Genomic DNA, 24,249 nt, shown 5'->3' with positions numbered 1-24,249 from the left:
TCAGATGATCCATCTTCTCGAAATTTTTCACATTTGAGGATATTCAGGCCCTGAAGACGGCTGCCAACTTATTTTTGATCGCAGTGGTAGCGCCACCAACTGGTTAAAACAAATACAAATTATTTTCGTTGATGTTTTTCTCCGGGCAGGTTCACAAAATCTACCTTATATTTGCTCGGATGAGTGTTTAGGCCTTGAGGATGTCACAATACGAAAGTCTTTCGCCTTCTTCAGAGTGTCACATGATGGTGTATTGTGACCCGTCTTTATCAGCTGATGTTCAATGAGGGCGTGACTTACCTGTCACAAGAATGAAGGCAAGTCACACCCCCCGCTGTCCGTTCACTCCGCCAAGATGCTGCTCCAGGTGGTAGAGAGGATGAAGGCTCCCTTGTCTCTGTTCATGGTTTTTATGCCTCGCTTGCAGATCTCAATGGCCTCTCTGATCCAGCGCTGTTGTTTGTTCTCTTCGGTGCGGATGACCCTGCCCTTCTCCCGGTCCATGATGTGGTTTTCCCTTTTGCAGTGGTCAGTGATTGCTGATTTGTAATGTTCATGTTGTGCTTATTCTTTTACTGCTCTGATTTTTAATTTTTTTGACAGGTAAGTCACACCCTCATGGAACATCAGCTGATAAAGACGGGTCTCAAGACACCATTATGCGACACTCTGAAGAAGGCGAAAGACTCGCCGAAACATGTCAGGTAAAAAATTTACCTAAAACATAATTGTCTGCTTTTAATGAATCAGTCAAATATCAATAATAAGAAGACAAAATGAACCTAATACAAATAAATGAATGCTTAATAACTCCCCTGCACATGCTCCTAAAAATCCAAACCTTCACCTGTAAATAAAATGTCCCGACCTGAAGACATCTTAATGTTATTATTTTGTTATACACACAGCGCCGCCAAGTGGAATAAAAAATTTGTTTTATTTTAATTTTCACGTACTGCACGGTGCCCTTTTGACGAATCCGACTGAAAATTAGTCAGAAAAGACTCAAGACAATGATCTTACTCTCTGCCGAGTTTGTGACGTTTTGGCAAAAGGCGTGGCTATTACGGTGCTGAAAAGTCCGATTGTACTTTGTGGCAACAAAAGCTCCGGCAACATGACTCAGATGATCCTATCTTCTCGAAGTTGTACACATTTGAGGATACTTCAGCCCTGAAGACATCTACCAACTTATTTTTCATCGTAGTAGTAGCGCCACCAACTGGTAAAAGCTAATACAAGTTATTTTCTTGGATGTTTTTCTCCGTGCAACTCAACAAGGTCGCCCTCATATATGCTCGGAGGACTGTTTCGGCCATGAGGATGTCACAATACGAAATTCATCCTTTTTCGTGAAAAGTTGTGGGAGTGGCATTGCACGGTTCGGCAATAAAACAACGCTGATTATGAGGTTCTAAATATGAACGACAACTCGTGAAACTTGACACACACATCAGGCAGAGCAAATTTATCAATATTTTATACGTTAGTTGTGCAGCTTTTTTGAAATGGCTCGCCATGGCCCTCGAGAAATGTTCAAAAAAGCAGCCCTGGTTGAGTGTTTCACCTCGCTTTTTGTAAATTTTATGGAGTACAGTGAACCCTCGGTTATCGCGGTTAATGGGGACCGAGACCACCCGCGAAAACTGAAAATCCGCGAAGTAGCGGCGCACCTTCAAAAATGCTTAAAAAAAATATACAATATATATAATAAATATATAAATATTTATATTTATATATATATATATATATATATACGGGGAGAGAGAGAGAGAGAGAGAGTGAAATTCATGTTATAACAAAAAAACCAAATTATTATTAAAACGTATTATTTTTTTATTCCCCAGCCATTCTTTTTGTATTTATTTAATTACTCCGACTTTAACCTGATGGTACGCCGTCCGGTGTGCCCTGTGAAAAAAAGGTGGCATTCTTTATTTTTTTATTCTTTCATAACGGACAGCCTCGCGCTCCGCTCGTGCCCGGGCGCAAGAGGTGCTCCAATTCGGCTTAACTGTGACACACGCCCGACCTCCTCCGGAACTTCCATTCGGTTAAACTTAGGGGCCGCTTGGCACCGCCCGTGCCCGGGGAAGGTGCTCCTCTTCGGCTTACTGTGACGCGAGCATGCCCTCCTCCTCCGGAGCTTCCATTCAGTTAAACGTAGGGGCCGCTTGGAACCGCCCGTGCCCGGGGAAGGTGCTCCTCTTCGGCTTACTGTGACGCGAGCATGCCCTCCTCCTCCGGAGCTTCCATTCGGTTAAACTTCGGGGCCGCTTGGAACCGCCCGTGCCCGGGGAAGGTGCTCCTCTTCGGCTTACTGTGACGCGAGCATGCCCTCCTCCTCCGGAGCTTCCATTTGGTTAAACTTAGGGGCCGCTTGGCACCGCCCGTGCCCGGGGAAGTGTTAAAGAAATTTAAGTTTGTATGTTCATCTGTTAGTTTTGTTGTTTAGTTTGTCATCTTAGCAAGTTTCAAACTATAACTAATCTTACAGGCCCCCTTTGTTGCACATGCATTCGTATCTTTCTGGCCTCTAATTAAACCTTCGACAGCTACGGGTGCCAGGTACGGCCTCATCGCGAATGTGACTCCCCAACGCCAGAACCCTTTTCTGTAAACACCTCCCTTGGGGTGTTGATGACCTCTTTAACCCTTCGTAGATAATGTTGGGGCCCGAGGCCTCTTAAGGCTGTAACTTATGCATTTAGGGAGGTCCAACACAAGGCTTGGTATTTCTAAAGCAACAATATCGTCATGGCCATAAAATAAGTTCAACATGTTAAGCCTTGTGAAAATACACTACACAGGTCAAATGAAGTTCAGAGTGAACATGCTCCCTTTTGCTGTTAGAATAAGCAGAAGTATGAACAAAAGGTGTCTTGTAAGCTGAAACCGTTAGAATAGGCAGGAAGAGGGTGGGCAAGTGGGATGGAGTCAAATGTCAAGTTTTCCATTCTGTATGTATTGCATATTCAAATTGCTTATGCTGATGCAAATAAAAACCATGTGTGCAGTCGAACACGCTGGCTTCGCCTCGGAGTTCGAGGGCTGCCCCGCGCGTAAATGACAGACAATCTTGGCTGGTTGATTCATTTGTTCAGGCTTGTTTTGATAGAAACATCCTTAACAGGAAGGTGCTCCTCTACGGCTTAACTGCCACGCACGCCGGCCGGAGCTCTGGTACGGTCCGAACCGCGCGAAACGTCGCCACCGATCGTGTCCGGGGGAACGTGCTCTTCTTCGTCCACTCTCCTCTTCGCCCACGCTCTTCTTCGGCGCACGCCGGCCGTCTAACCGCTCCAGCGCCCTGTCGTGCCGCTCGGCGAAACTACAATGCCCCCGAATATTTTTTAGACCCGCGAAGCACTGAACCCACGAAAGGTGAACCGCGAAGTAGCGAGGGTTCACTGTATGTATAAGACCAAGACCTACAAAAAAGTCTCTTGGAGCAATGAGCTAGGTTTTACAGGAAGTCGGCCACTTTGAATTTACTTAAAAGGGGGCGGGTCACCACAATGGACTTTGTGTAGAAATTATTATTGGGGCCCGAGCAGCGACCGCGGCAAGGTCCCTATTGTTTTTGTAGAAATTATTATTAGGGCCCGAGCAGCGACCGCTACGAGGTCCCCATTGTTTTTGTGGAAATCATTATTATTTTTATTATTATTATTAGGGCCCGAGCAGTGGCCGCTGCGATGTCCCTATTGTTTTTCTAGAAATTGTTATTAGGGCCCGAGCTGCGACGGCGGCGAGGTCCCTATTGTTTTTGTAGAAATTATTATTAGGGCCCGAGCAGCAACCGCTACGAGGTCCCCATTAACCGCGATAACCGAGGGTTCACTGTATTACTCTTACTCGATCTTGGCGCCGCTTTTGACACTTGATCATAACATATTATTAAAACGCCTTGAAACTTGTGTTGGCATTTCAGGTTCAGCGCTTTCTTGGATTAATTCGTATCTGTCGGAGACGACGCACCGTGTAATTCATGGCAATGCGTCTTCTGATCTTTGTAAGATCACACGCGGAGTTCCGCAGGGATTGGTACTAGATGCTACCGCTTGGTGATATTATACGGAAATATCACATTAGTTTTCATTGTTATGCTGATGATACGCAATTATACATGCCGTTGGATATAACGAATCCGTGTGATTGCTATAAATTAGAGGCATGCCTTGCCGAAATTAAACTATGAATGTCTTTCAATTTTTTGCGTCTTAACTCAGATAAAACCGAGATGCTGATCATTGGACCAGCGCGTCATCTGTACCTTTTTCAAAGACACCACTATGAGTATCGATAAATTGCCCAAAAGGATTCAACAAAAAATCTCGGTCTTATATTTGACACAACTATGTCGTTTCAAATGCACATTAAAAATATTACCGTATTTTTGGACCCATAAGGCGCACTTTAAAGTCCGGAAAGCCGTCCAAAAAAGGTGGAGCGCCCATTGCGTCGACCAAGTGCGCCGCTGGGCTGACGGCGAACATCAACTGCCTGCACACCGCTTATATAGAGAGAAGGCGGGTGTGGCTTACGACAAGCAGGGGGGCGTGAGAGGGGATCGATGGGTGTGGACAACAGGCGGACGTGAGAGGGGAGATGGGTGTGAATGACAACAGGCGGGAGAGGGGAGACAAAACAACACAAAGGCACGCCCCCAGTGCAAAGCAGCGCGATGCCCCTATCGTCGCTGTTGGTCTGTGACTCCATGCGTGCCCATCTGACAGCCGCTGTGAAAAGTCAAGTCACGCATATGAACTCAGAGCTTGCCATCATCCCGGGAGGCTTGACAAAGGAACTCCAACCACTCGACTTAAGTATAAACAGAGCGTTCAAAGTGAAGTTGCGTGCTGCGTGGGAGCGATGGATGGCGGAGGGCGAACACAGCTTCACAAAGGCTGGGAGACAGCGAAGAGCAAGTTATGCCACAATTTGCGAGTGGATTGTAGCTGCTTGGACGAACGTGTCTGCTAGCTCTATTGCAAGAGCTTTCGCGAAAGCCGGCATTACATCCGGGGAGACGCTCAGCAGCGACACAGACTCGGACAATGACGAGAGGGAACCTGGCGTGTTTGAGGGAGAATTTGCCCAACTATTTCTGTCTGATACGGAAGACGATGATTTTGAAGGATTTGTGGATGACTGATAACTCTTAATGTGAGTACCTTGTTAAATAAAATACAACCAAACGCAGTTTTGCTCCTGTTGCCGTTTTTTCAAAACAGCTAGCCATGCTATCGTCTGTTTTAGTGTGCATGCATGTAAACTAAGGTAATGTATGGTAGGCTGGGAGGCAGAATTTTGCTGGGCCTACACTTTTATGCTTTTCAGTTGATTTGGGATGATAGTTTTAGTTTTGATGTAACACCGTGACCGCACATCGTTTGTTGACAAGTGACTTGCTCACACCGGCATTGTGTCGGCATCCCACCTGAGGGGCTGCGCCGCAGCGAGACGGCGAAGCAGCGAGATGGCGAGGCAGACTGATAATGACTCGTGTTGTTTATCTTGGATACAGAAGACAAGGACTTGGTGCATTTTTGGATGAGGACAACTTCAGCACGTTGTTAAAAGCTAAAATAAAGTACCACTGAACTCCCGCTGCCATTTTAAAAACACGCTAGCGCGACTGAGCAGCCAGCGAGACTGCTCGATTGGTCGGTTGTGTTAGCGCCCGATGAGTCGGCGCGTTCTATCTATGTAACAAATACAGAAATAGCGCCCCCAACAGGTGTTGCGCCCTTTGACACGGCGCGTCTTTTGAGTCCAAAAATACGGTACTAGAACTGCATTTGTTCATCTGCGTAACATTGCTAAAATTCGCCCAATTCTATCAACCTGTGATGCAAAAATCTTAATCCATGCGTTTGTTACGTCTCGCCTCGACTATTGTAACGTTTTGCTCTCGGGTCTCCCCATGTCTAGTATTAAAAGTTAGTTCAAAATGCAGCAGCTAGACTCTTGACTAGAACGAGAAAGTTTGATCATATTACCCCGATACTTGCCAATTTGAATTGGCTTCCGGTCCACTTGAGATGTGATTTTAAAGTTCTGCTACTTGCCTATAAAATATTGCATGGCTTAGCACCTTCCTATCTCGTTGACCTCGTGGTACCATATGTTCCGTCCCGAAACCTTCGCTCACAAAATGCTGGTCTTTTAGTGATCCCGCGAGCCAAAAAGAAGTCCACAGGTTCTAGAGCGTTCTCTATTCGGGCACCAATGCTTTGGAATGTACTACCCTCAGGTATTAGAGGCGCCACCTCAGTAGAAATGTTCAAAACACTATTAAAGACGCATTTATACTCTTGTGCATTTAGTTGAACTATTTGTTGGCCTGTTTACTGCCGCTTTTTCTCTTATCTTCTCTTTTCTGCCCCCTTTTCCCCGGCTGGGGGATTAGGTGACGGTCACCCACTAGGAAGTTTAAGGCATTGACAAACTGGGCATGCACCTGTTCCAGTGATGTCGTCTTCCTGCAGCGCGACATTTATTTATATACTTTAGCATCTAATTTAATTATTTGTTGGCCTGTTTACTGCGGCTTCTCCTCTTTTCTGCCCCCTCTTCCCCTGCTTGGGAATTAGGTGATGGTGACCTGCTATGAAGATTACGGCACTGACCAACCGGGGAGGGACCTTCTCTGCCGAAGTCGTCTTCATGCAGCACCTCTTCTGATTTCCCTATATTTCAGCACTTCGTTGAACTACTTGTTGGCCTGTTTACTATTTCTGTTCTTTTTTTTCTGTTCCCAATTCCACGGCTTGGGAATTAGGTGATGGTGATTCACTTGGAAGTGGCTGTTCTGAATTTACCCCAAACTGACTATTTCAAGATCAAAGGCTCAACCTCGGATATGCTGCCATGGCGATTACGGTCCTGGATGAGGACCCACTCCACTAAAGTCATCTTCCTGCAGCACTTCATTTAATTGACTCTCACATTATCTCATCTAACATTGTATAGCATCATTGTATGTGTCAAATGTTGCCCACTTGGCATCCAAAGCAGCCTGGTCATCCTGGAAGGGGGTTTCCCCCCCATCTGTGGTCCCTTCTCAAGTTTTCTCACTTTTCCCCCAATGGGGTTTTGAGTTTTTCCTTGCCCTCCTGGGGGTTAAGATCAGTGGATGTTGATTGTGGTTATGTAAAGCCCTTTGAGACTGTCTGTGATTAAGGGCTATACACATAAAATTGACTTGACTCGACTTGGACCAGAATAGAAGTGGATGAGGGAAAAAGGGAGGGGCGGTGTTGACTGATATTGTGCAGATGGAAGTAGGCTGACCGGGTTGTGTTATTATGCTTATGGAAAGATAGAGTGCTGTCAAGGATGACACCCAGACTCTTGACCTGAGGGGATGGGAAAACAATGGAGGGGCCAACAGGAATGGGAAAACTGCCAACTTTGGATTGTATTGATTTTGTACTGAAAAGAATAACTTCTGTTTTGTCGCTGTTAAGCCTCATGAAATTATTAGAAAACCAGTCATTGATTTCAGATAGACAGGAGGTGACGGAGGTGGGAGGGAGTGATATGCTGGGTTTGCAGGAGAACTAGAGCTGGGTGTCATCCGCGAAGCAATGGAAAGCGATATTGAATTTTCGGAAAATGCTGCCAAGGGGAAGGAGGTATATGATAAATAATAGGGGGGCCAGGACCGAGCCTTGGGGCAAACCTGAGGTGACTGGGAGGGACTTTGATGAGAAATATTTAAGCTGGATGAACTGAGTGCGGTCTTTGAAGTATGAATGGAACCAGTTGAGGGCGGTGTGGGTGATGCCGATGGAAGAAAGTCTTTTGAGAAGGATGGTGTGTGAGATGGTGTCAAAGGCCGCAGTCAGGTTAAGAAGGATGACAATGGAGAATGAATCTGAGTCAGCTGCAATGAGGAGAGCAGAGGTGACCTTGAGTAGAGTTGATTCAGTGCTGTGAAGTGCACGGAAACCGGACTGAAAGGGTTATTGCAGGTGAGATGAGAGTGGAGTTGAGTGGCGACTACATTATCTAGGACTTTTGAAATGAATGGTAGGTAGGAAATAGGGCGGAGGTTCAGGAAATAGTACTGAGCGGCTTTTTCTTAATCTCATGAGAAAATGTACTTGGGCAAGCACAGTCGAAAAGAGTCGTGCGTTATCTCAGCCCAGCCTCACATTCTTCCCCCGGCACGGGTCTACGTCCAAGGGAAGGTCCTCTCCAGATTAATCATTGTCTGGATGGTTGATTCCCAGCTGGTCCCCAAGACTGGTATTCCACGGCTGGCCTTCTCCGGCGGGCAGTCTCTCCGTCTCTTCTGCTGGTATTCCCCTGTAATCTTGTCAGTGTGCATGTATGTGTGCTCCAAAATCAAATTATGTCTTTCAGAATGTGTTTTTGCAATGGCGTCCCCTTGAACCCTCCAATCAATCAATCAAATTTTATTTATAAGAGCACTTTTCATACATAAAATGCGGCTCAAAGTGCTGTACAATAAAAACATCCAAATTACAACGAAAAACTAAAACCCATTCCACCCACTCAACATAAACACAAGACACATCCACATACACGCCTGAACTCGCACACACACAGAACACTCGCATTCACACAACTTAATAAACCATCTTAGTAGAAAGACAGGGTAAGGCACAGAGAAACCATATGAGAAAATGTACCCAGGGTAGGTCATCCGCGCTGAGAGGGATGACGGCTCACGCCCACAGGGAGCTGCGCCAACACACAGACCCCTAGCCCAGACTGACCGGGGTAGACCCTACACATAGTGCAGAGGGCCCCGGTCCGCCGGGCCTAAGGAGCCTCCGGGATGAAGCCCCCTGTGAGAAGGCCAGCCACACCTCCCAGCGCGGAGGCCCCCCTTGAGGAAACACTGGAGCTAAAATATATAAAAGAAAATGATAATGCTAAACAAAAAAGAAGCTAAAAATTAAAGGACAATAATATAAAAAGACGAAGCTAAAATATATAAGAAAAATTATGATACTAAAAGACAGAGAAGAAGCTAAAAATTAAAAGACAATAATATAAAACGACGCAGCTAAAATATATAAGAAAAATGATGATACTAAAAGACAAAGAAGCTAAAAAAAATTAAAGACAATGATAATATATAAAATGACAATCCTGAATTAAAAGACTAAGATAAATTATTTAAAAGCCAAACAAAAAAGGTGAGTCTTGAGCAGGGGTGGGCAATTATTTTTTCCATGGGGCCACATAAGAAACATTAAATATTGTGGAGGGCCGGGCCAAAAGGCTGAACTCAATTCTGCATAATATTAATTGTATTTCTTTTTAAAAAGCAGTAAATAGCACTGTTTTGACAAGCTGGCATTAAAGTTAAGCAATGAAACTAAATACCAAATAAACTGAAAAAATGAGGTTGCCTTACAAAAATGTATTCATTCAAATTTCTCAACACAATGGTAGACATAATATTAACATTTTTTACTATTTGTGACTCATATTAGTAAACATATTCTGTCACATTCACTTCAAAACACATTTTGAGTTCCATATACTGTTGGATAGTTGTGTAAAGGTTCTGAGCATTTTAAAGACATCACAATATTGTCTTTTTGCACCAAACATTAAGCAAGATACAACATATTGACTGTCACTGAACTGTGATTTTGAGAAAAAGTGTCCCAGTTCATTGTTATCTGGTGCCGTTTTTATATTTCTCTGCATGTTTCGTCTGGTAATGCCGACTCAAATTGTAGTCCTTCAACACGGCGATCTGCTCCCCGCAAACTAAACACACAGCTTTACCTCTAACTTCAGTAAATAAATACTTCGCTGTCCAATTTTTGTTGAAAATTCTACATTCGGCATCTACCTTTCTTTTTGTAGCCTGAGCGGACATTTTTGAGGACGAACGTTGTCTTGTTGTGATTCAATCGCGCGCATGTCTTGATAAACGCATTACGTCATTATGTGCGACGCACATTGTGCGGGAATAAAAAAAAAAAACAATTTCAGAATAAAAGCAGTGCAGCTTTCGCCCATGAATGAGGTGAAATTAAAAAGTATGTTTATTTTGAAATTTCCAATTAACCTTACACTCGCGGTCAGAGTCAACCAAAGGTATGTGGCCCGGGCCATACAATGCCCAGGTCTGTCATACGGGCCAGTCAGTGCCACCCGGCGGGCCGGATGTGGCCCGCGGGCCGTGCAATGCCCAGGTCTGGTCTTGAGCCTCCTTTTAAAAATATCAACAGTCTCTGCGGACCTGATGTCCTCCGGCAGGCTATTCCATAGACGAGGACCAGAATGGCTGAATGCAGCCTCGCCATGTGTTCCAGTCCTCACCCGAGGAATAATTAACAGGCCGGTGCCAGAGGACCTCAGGGTCCGCGAGGATGGCCCAAGACCGTTAAGGCATTTAAAAACTAATTGAAGAACCTTAAAATCAATCCTGAAACACACGGGGAGCCAATGCAGCGATTTTAAAACTAAATCCAGTGCCCAATTTGGTATGTTTGCATCTCTATGTCCTATGTGGAGAATGTGCTTTGTCATATTTGTCCATGAAGTGCTGTCTGGCTTGTCATCAGTTTGTAATGTGCAGACTGAATATGTATGATGTGAATGTGAGTGTAGGTCATGAAAATACTATGTTCACACATTTATAAACTAAGTAATATAACTTTAGCATGTGAAAATAATATCATAAATCAGTAAAGACCATGACTACAATCAGTTATTCCTATGCGTAGTAGAATTAGAATTAGAATTAGAAATCCCTTTATTGTCATTGTACTCAAGTGTGCAACGAGATTAGAAGGCTCCCCTCTCCAGTGCAATACAACAATAAGACAGACAAATATATAAATTAGATTAATAAATAAGAGAGTGCAATGGAATTTAGTACAGAATAGGGTATATAAAAACACATCACGATGCTGTTCTGCAAGGTAAGGGTGTTCTCGTGTGTGTGTGAGAGTTCAGAATGGAGATGGCTCTCGGAAAGCAACTGTTTCTCAGTCTATTGGTCCTCGATTTGATGCATCTGTAGCGCCTGCCAGAGGGCAACAGGTCGAACAGGTGTGAGTTTGGGTGGGTATTGTCTTTGACGATGTTGAGAGCCCTTCTGAGGCACCGGGCGGTGTAGATGTCCGACAGTGAGGGGAGAGGGCAGCCAATAATCCTTTGCGCTGTTTTGACTGTCCTCTGGAGCCTCACTCTGTCGGCCTCAGTGCAGCCGCTGTACCAGGTGGAGACACAGTACGTCAACAGGCTCTCAATGGACGAGTGGTAGAAGGCTAGCAGCAGCTTCCTGTCCAGGTTGAATTTCCTGAGGACTCTCAGGAAGTGCAGACGCTGGTGGACCTTCTTTACCACTGCTGTGGTGTTGTGAGTCCAAGAAAGGTCGTCGGAGATCTGTACTCCCAGGAACTTGAACGTGTGGACCCTCTCCACACACACGCCTTCGATGCAGAGGGGGGGCGGCACCGTCTTGTTCCTCCTGAAGTCGACGACAATCTCCTTTGTTTTTGCAGTGTTAAGGTGCAGTCTGTTGTCCTTGCACCAAGCTGTCAGTCTCTTTACCTCCTCTCTGTAGGCTGTCTCGTCACCTTCCGAGATCAGACCGACCACTGTCGCGTCGTCAGCAAACTTGACGATGGTGTTGTTGCCATGGGCCGGGCTGCAGTCGTAGGTGTAGAGGGCGTATAGGAGAGGGCTCAGCACGCATCCTTGAGGGGAACCGGTGCTCAGCATGCAGGTGGAGGACGTGTAGGGGCCGAGCAACACAGTCTGGGGTCTGTTGGTCAGAAAGTCCTTAATCCAGATGCGTGTGAGGGCAGGGAGGCCGAGAATGTCAAGTTTGGCGACGTGGATGTCTGGGATGATTGTGTTGAATGCCAAGCTGTAGTCCACAAAGAGCATCCTTGCATAGCTCTGCTGTTGTTCCAGGTGGCCCAGCACAACATGCAGAGCAGTGTTGATGGCGTCCTCAGTGGATCTGTTAGCCCAGTATGCAAACTGGTAGGGGTCCAGAGTGGGAGGAAGGCAGTCCCTGATGTGCTGGAGAACCAGCCTCTCGAAGCACTTCATGATGACTGGTGTGAGAGCAACAGGACGGTAGTCATTCAGGTGGACGGCTGGTGACTTTTTGGGGACAGGAATAATGATGGAAGTTTTCAAGCAGGAGGGGATGACTGCTTGAGCCAGGGAGCGGTTGAAGATCCTGCAGAATACATGTGACAGTTGGTGGGCACATGTTTTGAGGACCTTGCCTGGTATTCCATCGGGTCCAGTAGCTTTCCTGGGGTTAACAGCCAGGAGCGCGCGCCTCACATCGTGTTCCTCTACGGTGAGTGGGGGGGAGTTGGAGCATGAAGTGCGGGGGTGTGACGGTTGGGGCGAGTCAAAGCGAGCAAAGAAGCAGTTAAGCTCCTCTGCCAGCGATGCACTCGGGTCTGCAGAGGTCGTGCTGCTGCCACGGAAGTTGGTGATGCTCCGTAGACCCTGCCACACCTCCCGTGGTCTGTTACTGGCAAGGTGGGCCTCCAGCCTCCCCTTGTAGGTTGCCTTGGCTAGCTTGATGCCTTTGCTCAGGTCAGCACGAGCCACCCTGTACTGGGCTTTGTCGCCTGACCTGAAGGCAGCGTCACGGGCCTTGAGGAGAGAGCGAACCCTGCTGGACATCCAGGGCTTCGCATTTGGGAAGGTCCGTATAGTCCTGTGTAGGGACACAGTTTCCATGCAGAACTTGATGTAGTCCACTACACAATGTGTGTAGACATCAAGGTCTTGATGATCAAAGAGGCCCCAGTTTGTGTCTTGAAAGCAGTCCTGTAATTCACTCATGGCGCCGTCACGCCAGGTTTTCACAGTCTTTGTGGTGGGCCTGAATCTGCGCCTGAGAGGGATGTATGCAGGTGCGAGCTGCAAGGACAGGTGGTCTGACTGGCCGAGGGGGGCGAGTGGGAGGGCCCTGTATGCGTGCTTGATGTTCGAGTACACATGGTCGAGAGTGTTGTCTCCCCTCGTTGGGCACTTGACATGCTGGTGAAACTCTGGGAGTACAGTCTTTAAATTGGCCTTATTAAAGTCTCCCGCTACTACGTGAACGCCATCAGGGTGGGCCCACTGATGTTTATTGATGACGCACGCGAGTAGCGAGAGCGCTGTGCTAGTGCTAGCGTCGGGAGGGATGTAAACAGCTGTGACAATCACGACCGTTAGCTCCCTCGGGAGAAAATAAGGCCGGCATTTAACGGACATGAACTCGATGTCGGGGGAAGAGTGCTTCTCGACGATCGTGCTATCGCCGCACCAGTTCTCATGCACGTAAACACAGAGCCACCCCGCCCCGTCTCTTACCGGTGTCCCTTGTCCGATCCGCGCGATGTAGCGAGCGCCCGGCCAGCTGGATGCTAGCATCGGGGACGTCTGCGTGCAGCCAGGATTCCGTGACGACGATCACACTGCTGTCTCGCACATAGCGGTTTCCCAGGATTTGTAATCCCAGGTCGTCGATTTTGTGGACCACGGATCTGGCGTTGGTGAGGTACAGACTCGGCAGTGGTTGCCTATGGGGCTGCCGTCGCAGCCGTTGCAAGACACCGGACCTGCAGCCCCGCTTCTGCTTCCTCTCTCTGCGTCGCCTGCGCCGCCTCCCGGTCCCGATGACAAGCCACGGTGAGCCGGGCAGCCTCGCCAGTTCGTCCGGAATTTTGCGATCATAGCATATTCAGTAAATATAAACCTGCTAAATTAAATAATTGACATTCTGTCCCATAAATGTTTAAAATGCCGGTAATTGCCATACAATCCTTCAAGGGTCGACGAGCGATGTTCGGGAGGAGGAGCAGTGGTGGTGGTGCGTTTCCCTCGGGCATGTGTCGGTAAATCCAGCGGAGTTCAGCGGCAGTGGATTGAAGTTGTCCTGACACAGGTTGATGACATGACAGGAACAGGCAGAAGTGCGAGAAGCAGACTGGCCTGCGGGTCCACATGGCAGACAGGTGCTAACTTTGATAGGTAAGCTAAACTTTAGCCACAGTAGACGCGTCAGCGACTATGCAATCGGTGGGTGGCATTCATGAGAATCGGGATCGCTCAACATACAGATAATAATAAATAAAATCACTGTAACTGGAGGGATTGTAAACTGCTAAAGCAGGTACAACAAGCGGATCCAAAAAATTTCTGAGAGTTACCGGTGAGCAGTGGCAGCCAAACGTGCCAGCGTCCACTCAACCGGGAGTTGATTCAATATTCACAATATTTTATTATTTTGTCGTACAGTTGTTTAAAAATGGCTCGCTATCGCCCCCTAGAAAAAAAAAAAACAACAAAAAAAAACAGCCCCATATCTCTGTTTCACCAAACTGAAAATTTGATGAAGTGTGTACAAAGCCAAGACCTAATAAAAAGTCTCATGGAGCCGTATGCTAAATTGAACAGGAAGTCGGCCATTCTAAATTTATCAGAATCCGAAATCCTTTTATTGTCATTGTACAGTGTGCAACAAGATTAGGGAGCTCCCCTCTCCAGTGCAATACAACAATAATTTAATCAAATATATAAATTAGATAAATAAGAGAATAAATATTGTGATGGAAAATAGTATGAAATTGGAGAAATACAACACAATACGTCGCTGTTCAGCAAGGTAAGGGTGGTCGTGTGTGTGTGCATGTGTGTGAGAGTTCAGAATGGTGATGGCTCTCGGAAAGAAAATGTTTTTCAGTCTATTAGTCTTTGATTTGATGCACCTGTAGTGCCTGCCAACAAATTTACTTCAAACATTGACGAGGCTTTGAAAACAAAAGCTGCTCTAACTTTAACTACAAGCAAATTCCTCTTGAAGATTCCTCACGTTATTTCTCGGAAATATTTCACATTTCCAACGTGCCAGTACCCCAACGTTGTCCGGGTGGCGAGGGCTCTTTATAGCTGCTCGCAGCTCTAGTTTTTAATTAATTTTTTTAAATCAATGGTGATGACAGTGAAATATGTCTTGTCCTGGTATCATGATAGCTGGAGGATATTTTGTCATGATATTTTAGTCAGGCCTGATAACAGTGATGTATGCTGATTTAAGGCTACTTTTATTTTGAAATGCCGTATCACATTTTGGTGGGACCGCATTTGATGGACAACTGGGGTTGTCTAGTGTCCCCCAAAATGGGTCTGATATCACGATAGCTCGAGGGTATTTTGAAATGATTATTTTAAAATCAGTGTTGATGACAATGAAATGTGCATATTTCAGGTGGGTTTTTTTTTTATTGTGAAATTACACATCAGATTTTGATGGGACCATTTTTGATGAACAGCTGGGGTCGTCTAGTGTCCAACAAAACTAGTCTGGTATTACGACAGCTCCAGCTCTTTTATTTTAAAATGCCTCCTTACATTTTGATGGGACTACTTTTGGTGGAAAGCTGTGTTGTCTTGTGTCCTCCAAACCTGGTTTGGTATTACCATAGCTAGAGGATATTTTTTAATGAAATTTTAAAGTCAGGCATGATGACAGTGAAATGTGCAGATTTCAGGCAACTTTTAGTTTGAAATTACAAATTAGATTTCGATGGGACCACTTTTTATGGACAGCTGGGGTAGTCTCGTGTCCCACAAAACTGGTCTGGTATCACGATAGCTCGAGCTATTTTTTTTTTAACTCAGTGGTGATGACCGTGAAATAAGCGAATTTCAGGCTACTTTTATTTTGAAGTGCCACATCACATTTTGATGTGACCACTTTTGGTGGACAGCTGGTGTGGTCTAGTATCCCCAATCCTGGTTTGGTATCACGATAGTTTGAGGATATTTTTTAAAGATTTTTCTTTTAAATCAGTGTTGATCACAGTGCATATTTCAGGTGATTTTTTTATTTTTAAATGCCACATCAAATTTTGAAGTGACCACTTTTTGTGGACAACTGGGGTGGTCTGGTGTCCCGCAGAACTTGTCTGGTATCACGATAGCTTGAGGATTTTGTAATGATTTTAATTTTTTTAATCATTGGTGACGACAGACAAATAAGCAAATTTTCACGCTTTTATTTTTAAATATCCCATCAGATTTTGATGGGACCACATTTGTTTTTACGGTTCCGTCACCACGCGAGTGGCTACCTGCTAAAGCAGCACGGCTCACTATTTGAGCCTTTTTCGCGTGTTTTTTCCTTTACCCAGTTTTATTTATTTTACCTCATCGCAGCAATGGACATCCAAATTGCGGTGGTTTTATTGCTGCTGGGGGCTGTTTTTTGCGTGATCGTGTCCGGAGATGTCACTGGGAGCTACGGATCAATCGTTTACACAAGAGATCAGCTGTTAGCACTTCGTGCTAACCCCGTGCCGACTCCCGGAGCGAGACCCGATATCCCCCACGAGTTGAGGAGGAAGAGACGGGGGATGTCGCGCGGGGGCGAAACGCCAGGCAAAGAGGAGGCGTGACCACCCCGTCCTCCTGTCCGTTTTTATGGGAAATGTTAGATACCTTCCCAAGAAAATGGACGCGGCACGAGAGGAACTTCCAATGAGCTAGCTTGCTGATGTTCACGGATTCATGGCTAACAGACCTAACGCCGGACACCGTCGTGGAATTTGACGGCTTCCAAATACTACTTGCGGACAGGACACTGGAAAGCGGTAAGAGGAAAGAGGAGGGCTGGCTGTGTTTGTTAATGATAGATAGTGTAACCCTAGGCACATCACAGCTAAGGAGCAACTTTCCAGTCGGGACAATGAGCTGCTAGCTGTTAGCATGCGTCCATACTTGACAAGCATCGCGAGTTAACAAGGACGTGCACGTAACAGGTGCGTGAGTAAACTGCTTAAAACTTTGATCGTCATTCAGCTGACCTACAAATTGAGACGCTACAGTCAGTTTGACGTTTTTGTTTGCTTGATTGTGGATTGACATGGAGGAACAAGACAGTGGAAAGCGGACATTAAAAATGACGGAGAAAAGCTGTAGAAGATCACAAGCCTAAACGGATGCAGGCACGCAGGTGCAAATTTGCTCAATTGACCTCCATGCAACGTCAAATTGAACAATTGATGGAGGATGATGCAAATGTTGACGCTGTAAAAAACTGAGCTTCGTGTTTGCTTTAGCGGCATGGAGCAAGAATTTGTGGACCTCAATTCCGGTGTGCAAAATTTAAAGACTGAAGAGGATTTTGCCGATGACCAAAATAACTGGTTTGATCCAAAAAATGTAATTAATGGAAATGTGAGCAATGGAAGAAGGACGTTTTGAAACGTGCAGAGGAAGGATGCAATAAACAAATATCACCTGATGATAGTAGATCTGCATCAACTAACTACACCCATAGAAGTAGAAGTAAAGAATCTAACAGACAGAAGCTCACTTCTGTCAACGTCTTCAATTAAATTAAAGGCTCAAATGGAACGAGCATGTTTAAAGGCAAAGGCTGCTGATTTACAACAAAGGTTGGCACTTGAGCAAGAAGAAGCTGCAATTAAGGCAAAGAAGCAAATGCATGCAATGCAAACGGCACTCCCTGAGTCTGATGCTAAATTGGATGTCTTGAGAAGATATGAAAATACCCAGGAGGATGGTATCCACATTCCTGATGAGTGTGTTACAATTTAAACAAGGAAAAACATTCAATTACCATCACAGCCTATCAGAGCAACAAGCAGTGTTGACCTGAAATGCTCCCACTTCGACTATTCCAATGGCTAGATTTCCACATCAGACAGAAAGTAGAGAACAACAGGGACATGTGCTTGATGGCCTTTGCCAAGCAATCTCACAGCAAGCCAGTGTCGCAGAATACTTAGCAAAGAGTCAAAAAGCATCGCTACTTCCCGAACTTTCCATTCCTACGTTTAAAGGCGACCCTCTGCATTATAAAACCTGTATAGGTGCCATTGAACATGGGATTGAAGGCCGTACAAGTGATAACCGTGATCATCTTCAATTTTAGCTGCAGTATACTAGTGAACAACCACATGAGTTGGTGAAGAGCTGCATCCATATGGAACCTCTGACAGGATATACCAAAGCAAAACAAATCTTGAAGGAGTTTTATGGTGATGACTTCATGATAGCAGAAGCATATTTAAAGGAAGCCATGGATTGGCCAACAATCAAGTCTGAAGATGGTGTTGCACTTCAGTCTTTCACATTATTCCTTATGGGCTGTTTGAACATAATGGCAGATGTTAATTACATGGAGGACTTGGACAACATGGCTAATATAAAGGCATTGGCAAACAAACTTCCATACAGACTTATAGAATCTTGGAGAAAATTTGCCTCCAATCTCCAAGAAAGAACAAATAGAAGAGTGAAGTTTAAGGATTTTGTTGACTTTGTTGACAAGCACGAAAGATTCTATAAAACAGAAAACAAAATCACAACACACAGAAACACCAAAATCAAAGAAAGTCTTCACAACAGTCATTGTGCCCGCCAAGATGGAAAACAACAAAACCACCACGCCAAAGGCAGAACCTGTTTCAGTGGATGCTATTGCCAAACCATGTGCTAATTGTAATGGAGAGCAACAGTCTCACAATTTGTAAGGAATTTAGGAGAAAGCATCACAAGGATAAGATTGACTTCTTGAGGAGCAAGGGTCTGTGTTTTGCATGTTTGATGCACGGTCGCATTAGCAGTTGCTGGAAACAAAAGCTTCAATGTCAAGAATGCTCTAGACTGCATCCTACAGCACTACACATTGTCCATAAACTTCTGCAAAGAAACAGCCTAAGACGATTGTGAATAGCAGTACCTATTAAGCGCCCTCGTACAAACAACAGAAACCTGGGGTGTCACTGGGGCCTGTAAATAGGACTGCATCCTTTCAATAATTCCGGGATGGGTCAAGGCACAAAAAGGAACCAAGACAGTGACGACTTACTGTCCGGTTTAAAAATGCCCTGACGCCTTTTTTTAGACTGAAATAACTTACTAAAGTTTTCGTTTTGTGCCATTCAGAATGGGAGAGGGAGCCAGGAGGCGAAACAGCCGTCTTGCCAGTTCAATCCCGCACACCCTCTGACTCTCACCCTCCGTTCTGCCTTTTTATTGAAACTAACTCATCAATAACTAATCACCAGAAGACAGAAAAGCATCAACAACTAATCACCAAGAGACAGAAAACATCAATAACTCACGGTATAAAGGTCAGTTTAACTAAAGCATCAATAACTAATCACCAGGGACTCCAGCAGGCAGAAAATCATAACCCAAGGTCAGTTTAACTAAACACATCTTCAGGATACGGTGTCTGTGTGTGTGTGTGTTAAAATAACAAGTAAGTGTCTCTGTGTGTGTTAAACATTAATGAGTGTATAAAAACATGATTATGAATACACAAACTGATTACCTATCCTCAGCCCATCTTACATTTCCCCCCTGTTGTGGATTTAAAAATCATGTCCTTACGGCTTTAAGACAGATCATCATAATGAAATCATACAACAGTGTGATCATCAGTGGAGGAGCGAAAACCTCACATTAGGGAAAAATTCCCCTCCTCCCTTCCGGCGTAGAATGAGATCCTCATAATTTGATGACCATCAGGGAATAAAACTTGTCCCTGGGGTGACTTGGTGGAGGCCCTTGCCTCGTTGTAGGAGAGGACAGCCGTCCTTACCTCCCGGATCTTCGTGTATGGTGTGTGTGTGTGTGCACGTGTGTGGACAGGGGCAAGAAGTCCATGTGTTTTTACGTTTTAGTGTCCAGTTTGAGTTCGTCATTCTCAACATTAATCAGGTTGTAACGGTACATTTCGGCAACAAACCTACGATTAACCATCATCTTTGTCATAAAAATAATGCAACATGAACAGACTAAACATAACAAAATGAAAACTATAATTATCCCTATATATTGTTTTTTTAAATTCTTCATAGTGGTCATAACATCAATAATTGTTTCATTTTTATTAAAAATTTAAATGCAGTAATGTACTCCAATCAAGGCTGATATTCCTTTGTTATGTACGTCATTAATTTCCAAACAATATCTAATCTTTTTGTTCTGTGGCTTCAACATATTTATCATCTCATCAATATTAGCACCACAGAGTACTGAGTTTCGAGATCCTCACAATAGTCGTTCTCAAAATGATATATTTTTTTATCAATTTAGCTTTGTTAAGGTAAGATATTTTATTGACAATCTAACATTAATATGCAAAGAACATGTACATTAGTACGAAATGTAAAAAAAAATTGTGGTGGGGGGGGTGCGAATTGTTTTCTTCTTGGTAGGGGGGGCATGACAGGAAATAATTGAGAACCACTGGTCTAGTCACACACCAGCTCGGGTTCATTCCCTACCAGAGAAATGACATTCCATGTCCCCAGAGCTAGGCGCTTTATGTTGCCGGGGATTGGACTGCCTTTGACTGCCTCCTAGCTCAAAGGAAACCCAAATTCTTTGGTCCCGCCCACTGGTAGTGAGCCGAAGCCCTTGTATTAAATAATAAATAAATACATAAAATAAAAAAATTAATAAATTTAAAAAACAGACCGATCCACTGCTTGGGTTAGTTTGACCCACCTTGAGATCCGTTCCCACTCAGTGACAGTGTCTACAAGCCACTGCCACCAGGCCAGTGAACCGACGTCCAGGCAGTGACAAAAAACGTGATCAAATTACATTGCTCATCATAAGGTGTTTGTGAGACGCTCTTTGTATGTTTCCTCAATTAAGACCTGTTTTCCATTGGTGTATTTGAAAAAAGTGGTGAACCTGTTAAATTCACTACAAAACGTTAAGAAGATGAAAGTAATGTTTGAAGGAATATTATTTTTCTATCGACATGCCGGCGGGCGGGCACAGATAGAGAGTGATAAAGCAGCACCACCCGCGCGGGGCGTGCTGACGAAAAGGCAAGCGCTCCTCCTCTCATCGCGTCCTTATTAAGACAGAAAAAAGACGCTGTTGAATTTGACCTATTCGCAGTTCGAGCAGGTGCTTAACGCTGGAGAATATCACCACTTCGAAGTTCGAACTGCTGTTGAAACGGAGAGGTAAGTGTTTTTCGTTTGTTTTTATTCAAAACATGCCTCGAGTGCATTTGTTCATGGTTAGAGATAGTTGTGTGGAAAACACTATACAAAGTAGCACCATGGATGTGGGCCTACAACACTGGCCTAGCAAACATGTGCTCCTACATCGACATAATTGACGAGCTCCAGTTAAGCATTGAATAATTATAAAACGTCATGGTGCTTTTACTCATTTAAAGAACTAAACCGACGCGTATTTTCATCCGGTGGTCAGGTTTGCATTGAATGTGAGCACGAGGGACGCTAGCTTGTTGCGTTAGCTTTGCGGAGCTAACAGCTTGCACTTTTGTTATAGAACAACAGAATGCAAGTACCATGATAATTTCTGTCATTAATTTTTGTGTAAGACACGATGTTCACTGGTTAATTACATGATTCTTAAAGCAAAGGTTACTGTGAATGCAATTTTGGTAAGATTTTTGTAGTCACACTGCATAAATCTGTCTGTCTGTTGTTTAAACTTCAATATAAACTATTATGGTTGAAATCATTAATTGGGATGGAGGGATTGATATTTTTTTAATTTATAATTTATTTTTCTTACACTGATATTGTTAAAACTCCATTTAGCCTATAGTATTAATAATTCTCAACACAAAACTGTCTTTTTTCTTTATAGAATAAACAATGCCTTCCCTGAGATGCAGGAAGTCCCCAAAGCAGGATACTATTGAACATGCAGTCAAGGGTCTGGACAAGACTGCAGAGTTAGAAGCGAAGTATATAAACTCATTTAAAGGTATGATGTTAACGCTTTTGCTAAGATATATTATTGTTTTCTGATAACCAAGCTGACATCGTTTTTTAAGTGGTTATTTTACATTAAGAGTGTCTTGACCTTTTCTTTTGTCAGTTTCAAGTTATTTCAGTGAGCGTGAAACCTGATGGTAGGAGTTCTACCTAAATTAAGGCTGTACTTGATGACGCCCTCCGGCATTTTTATACCACAATAGACCAGTGAACAAGTCCGATATTGATAGTCTAGTGTAAAGCACGTTATACGTCACAGAGATCACGTGACGCGATCCAATATGACTGTGTATACAGTGTATGTCATTGTTATGAAACTAAATAATCTTAAAGTTTTTTTTTTTACGTAACCAGGTGCCATTGACATTTGTACTTTCAGTCCTAATACATACTGGCTAATGCAATGCTGGAAAATGAATTTTGGCTGGTCTGTTCCTTTAAAATCATAAAGAAGGGCTCTGCTCTATCCCTCACAAGAAGCAATGTTTCAAACCACCCTACATTAGTATAGTGGCCCAAATGAATATGATGACTCCTTATTTGTGTGCTTAAAAATATGACGAAGCTATCTTGATTTCCCTGTTAACTAGGTCGAGGAGTATTTACCAAGGCCCCTTTCAGGAAAGACGACTTTATTCTTTATTATGGAGTACAGAGGAAAATTGATAGATTCTGATAAATCTCAACGCAGGAAGATGGATGGAAGAGGCACTGTCTTTTTGTTTGACTTCCGCCGGCAAGAAAAAACTTGGAGGTGAGGCAAAGATTGAGATGTTATCTTATTTTTGTTTTTATTTAAAAAAATAAACACATACTCATCCCATAAGTGTTAGGGGAAAAATCATTCTCTAAGCAAAAATGTATACCGTATTTTCGCACCCAAAAGACGCGCCGTGTCAAAGGGCGCAACACCTGTTGAGGCCGCTATTTCTGTCTTTGTAACATATACTGGACGCACCGCCTGACAAGACGATAGCACAGCTGCTGTTAGCATAGCATGAACTTGGCAGAGCTGCCCACACTGACACAGCCAATAGCAGCCTACTATGCCCCAATAACATGAGCAATCACCCCATTGTTGCAGCAGACGCCAAGTCTCTATTGACAATAGCTGACAATGGCTCAGGCCAATATTAGGTGCATTGGCAATAGCCTACAAAGCAACGTCAGGGGAGGGACTTGGCTGCTCACCACACTCCTTAGAGTCACGGTTTCAAAAAAAAATAAAAAACTCATCATACAAGCAAACAATGAAACATAGAAATAAGATTAACACAAACATGTATCTCTCATGCCATCAATATACCCAAAAAAAATGAAAATAATACAAAAGCCACTCAGCCTTAGCTAATTCAAGCAATGCATTCTGGGAGCAGAGACCCACAATCCCATAGCTGTTTAGAGAGATTTGCATGGCTGTTTAAAGAGATGTGCTGTTATGCTTTGGACTTTTTGTCTGTTGTCTAAACCTGGGACGTTTCTTGCTTGCAATAACATAAATGATAAGACAGACTAAAACATTGTGGACAGCTGCCCTTTGTCCAGCTTTTTCCAACACCATCACCCAAACATTATAGTCAGATGGTGTATTTGTCACGGTCCATTGTAAGCATGGACAACTCACTCTTTGCCCAGCAGGGTGTGCTAACATGCACTTCCAACAGCTCGTTGATGACAAGGGCTGATGGACGTGAGTGGTACTTTGTCCATTTAATGGACGCATCGACTGACAGGGCGCTTTGTTTGCTTATGACTGCGAAAATACGGTAATTACTTTTATTCATGCGTTGAATCTGTACAAATGAAAATATAGACCATGAAGTCTCAAAGACAAGCTGTTAATAGGGTCTGATTCCAATAGAAATTTCTTGTATGATTTGATTTAGAAGATTTAAAAATTGTGGATTTCCTATTTTTATGTTTTGTGTACACAAGATTGTCTCAAAGATTAATTTCTGACATTGATTGAATAATTGTTTTTTTTTTTTTTTAAATCTATTTTAAGTGTTGATGCCGCTCAAGAAGATGGCAGTCTGGGAAGACTGGTTAATGATGACCGCATGCACCCCAACTGTAAAATGAAGAAGAAGACAACAGAGGACAGACCACACCTCTGTCTGTTTGCGCTCCGAGACATTGATGTTGGCGAAGAAATAACTTAAGACTATGGACCAGCTGGCCTTGGAGAACACAGGTTTGTAAGATGCATCTTTAAGTACAATAACAGAGCCCACTTGTGGTGTTCTGGTGATGTAGTTTCCAATTAGTTTGGCAATCTAATAAATGTATGTTGAGGTTTCTATGGAAGTTGAACATGCTGACTGACTGGGGGAGTTCTCCATTGTCCACTATCTGTAATTCAAATTTGTGGGTCTGAGTCAAAGTTTGGCTCTTCAGGAACAACGAACTGGTCAGGGAGTGACAGTATTACAAAGTTCTGCGTTACTCTTTTCTGGGCGGTGGCCCTGTTAGG

General features: G+C 44.1%; 1 protein-coding gene across 1 annotated transcript in view; it reads left to right on the top strand.

Moving 5' to 3' along the window:
* The first annotated feature begins 399 nt into the window (after positions 1 to 399).
* Positions 400 to 24,249, top strand: part of LOC148315701 (uncharacterized) — a 537,087-nt gene continuing 513,237 nt past the window's right edge. Inside the window, exons 1-2 of the mRNA XM_088287403.1 lie at positions 400 to 528; positions 604 to 704. Coding sequence (XP_088143529.1) covers positions 660 to 704 — 45 coding nt within the window. The 5' untranslated portion in view covers positions 400 to 528; positions 604 to 659. The remainder of the gene's footprint in view (positions 529 to 603; positions 705 to 24,249) is intronic.

The sequence above is a fragment of the Idiotropiscis lumnitzeri genome, unplaced genomic scaffold (assembly GCF_059441095.1).
Source record: "Idiotropiscis lumnitzeri isolate Australia: NSW breed Sydney's pygmy pipehorse unplaced genomic scaffold, RoL_Ilum_1.0 HiC_scaffold_53, whole genome shotgun sequence".
Taxonomy (NCBI): Eukaryota; Metazoa; Chordata; class Actinopteri; order Syngnathiformes; family Syngnathidae; genus Idiotropiscis; species Idiotropiscis lumnitzeri.
Note: the sequence above shows the minus strand (reverse complement) of the source record. Positions and strands in the feature narration are given on the sequence as shown.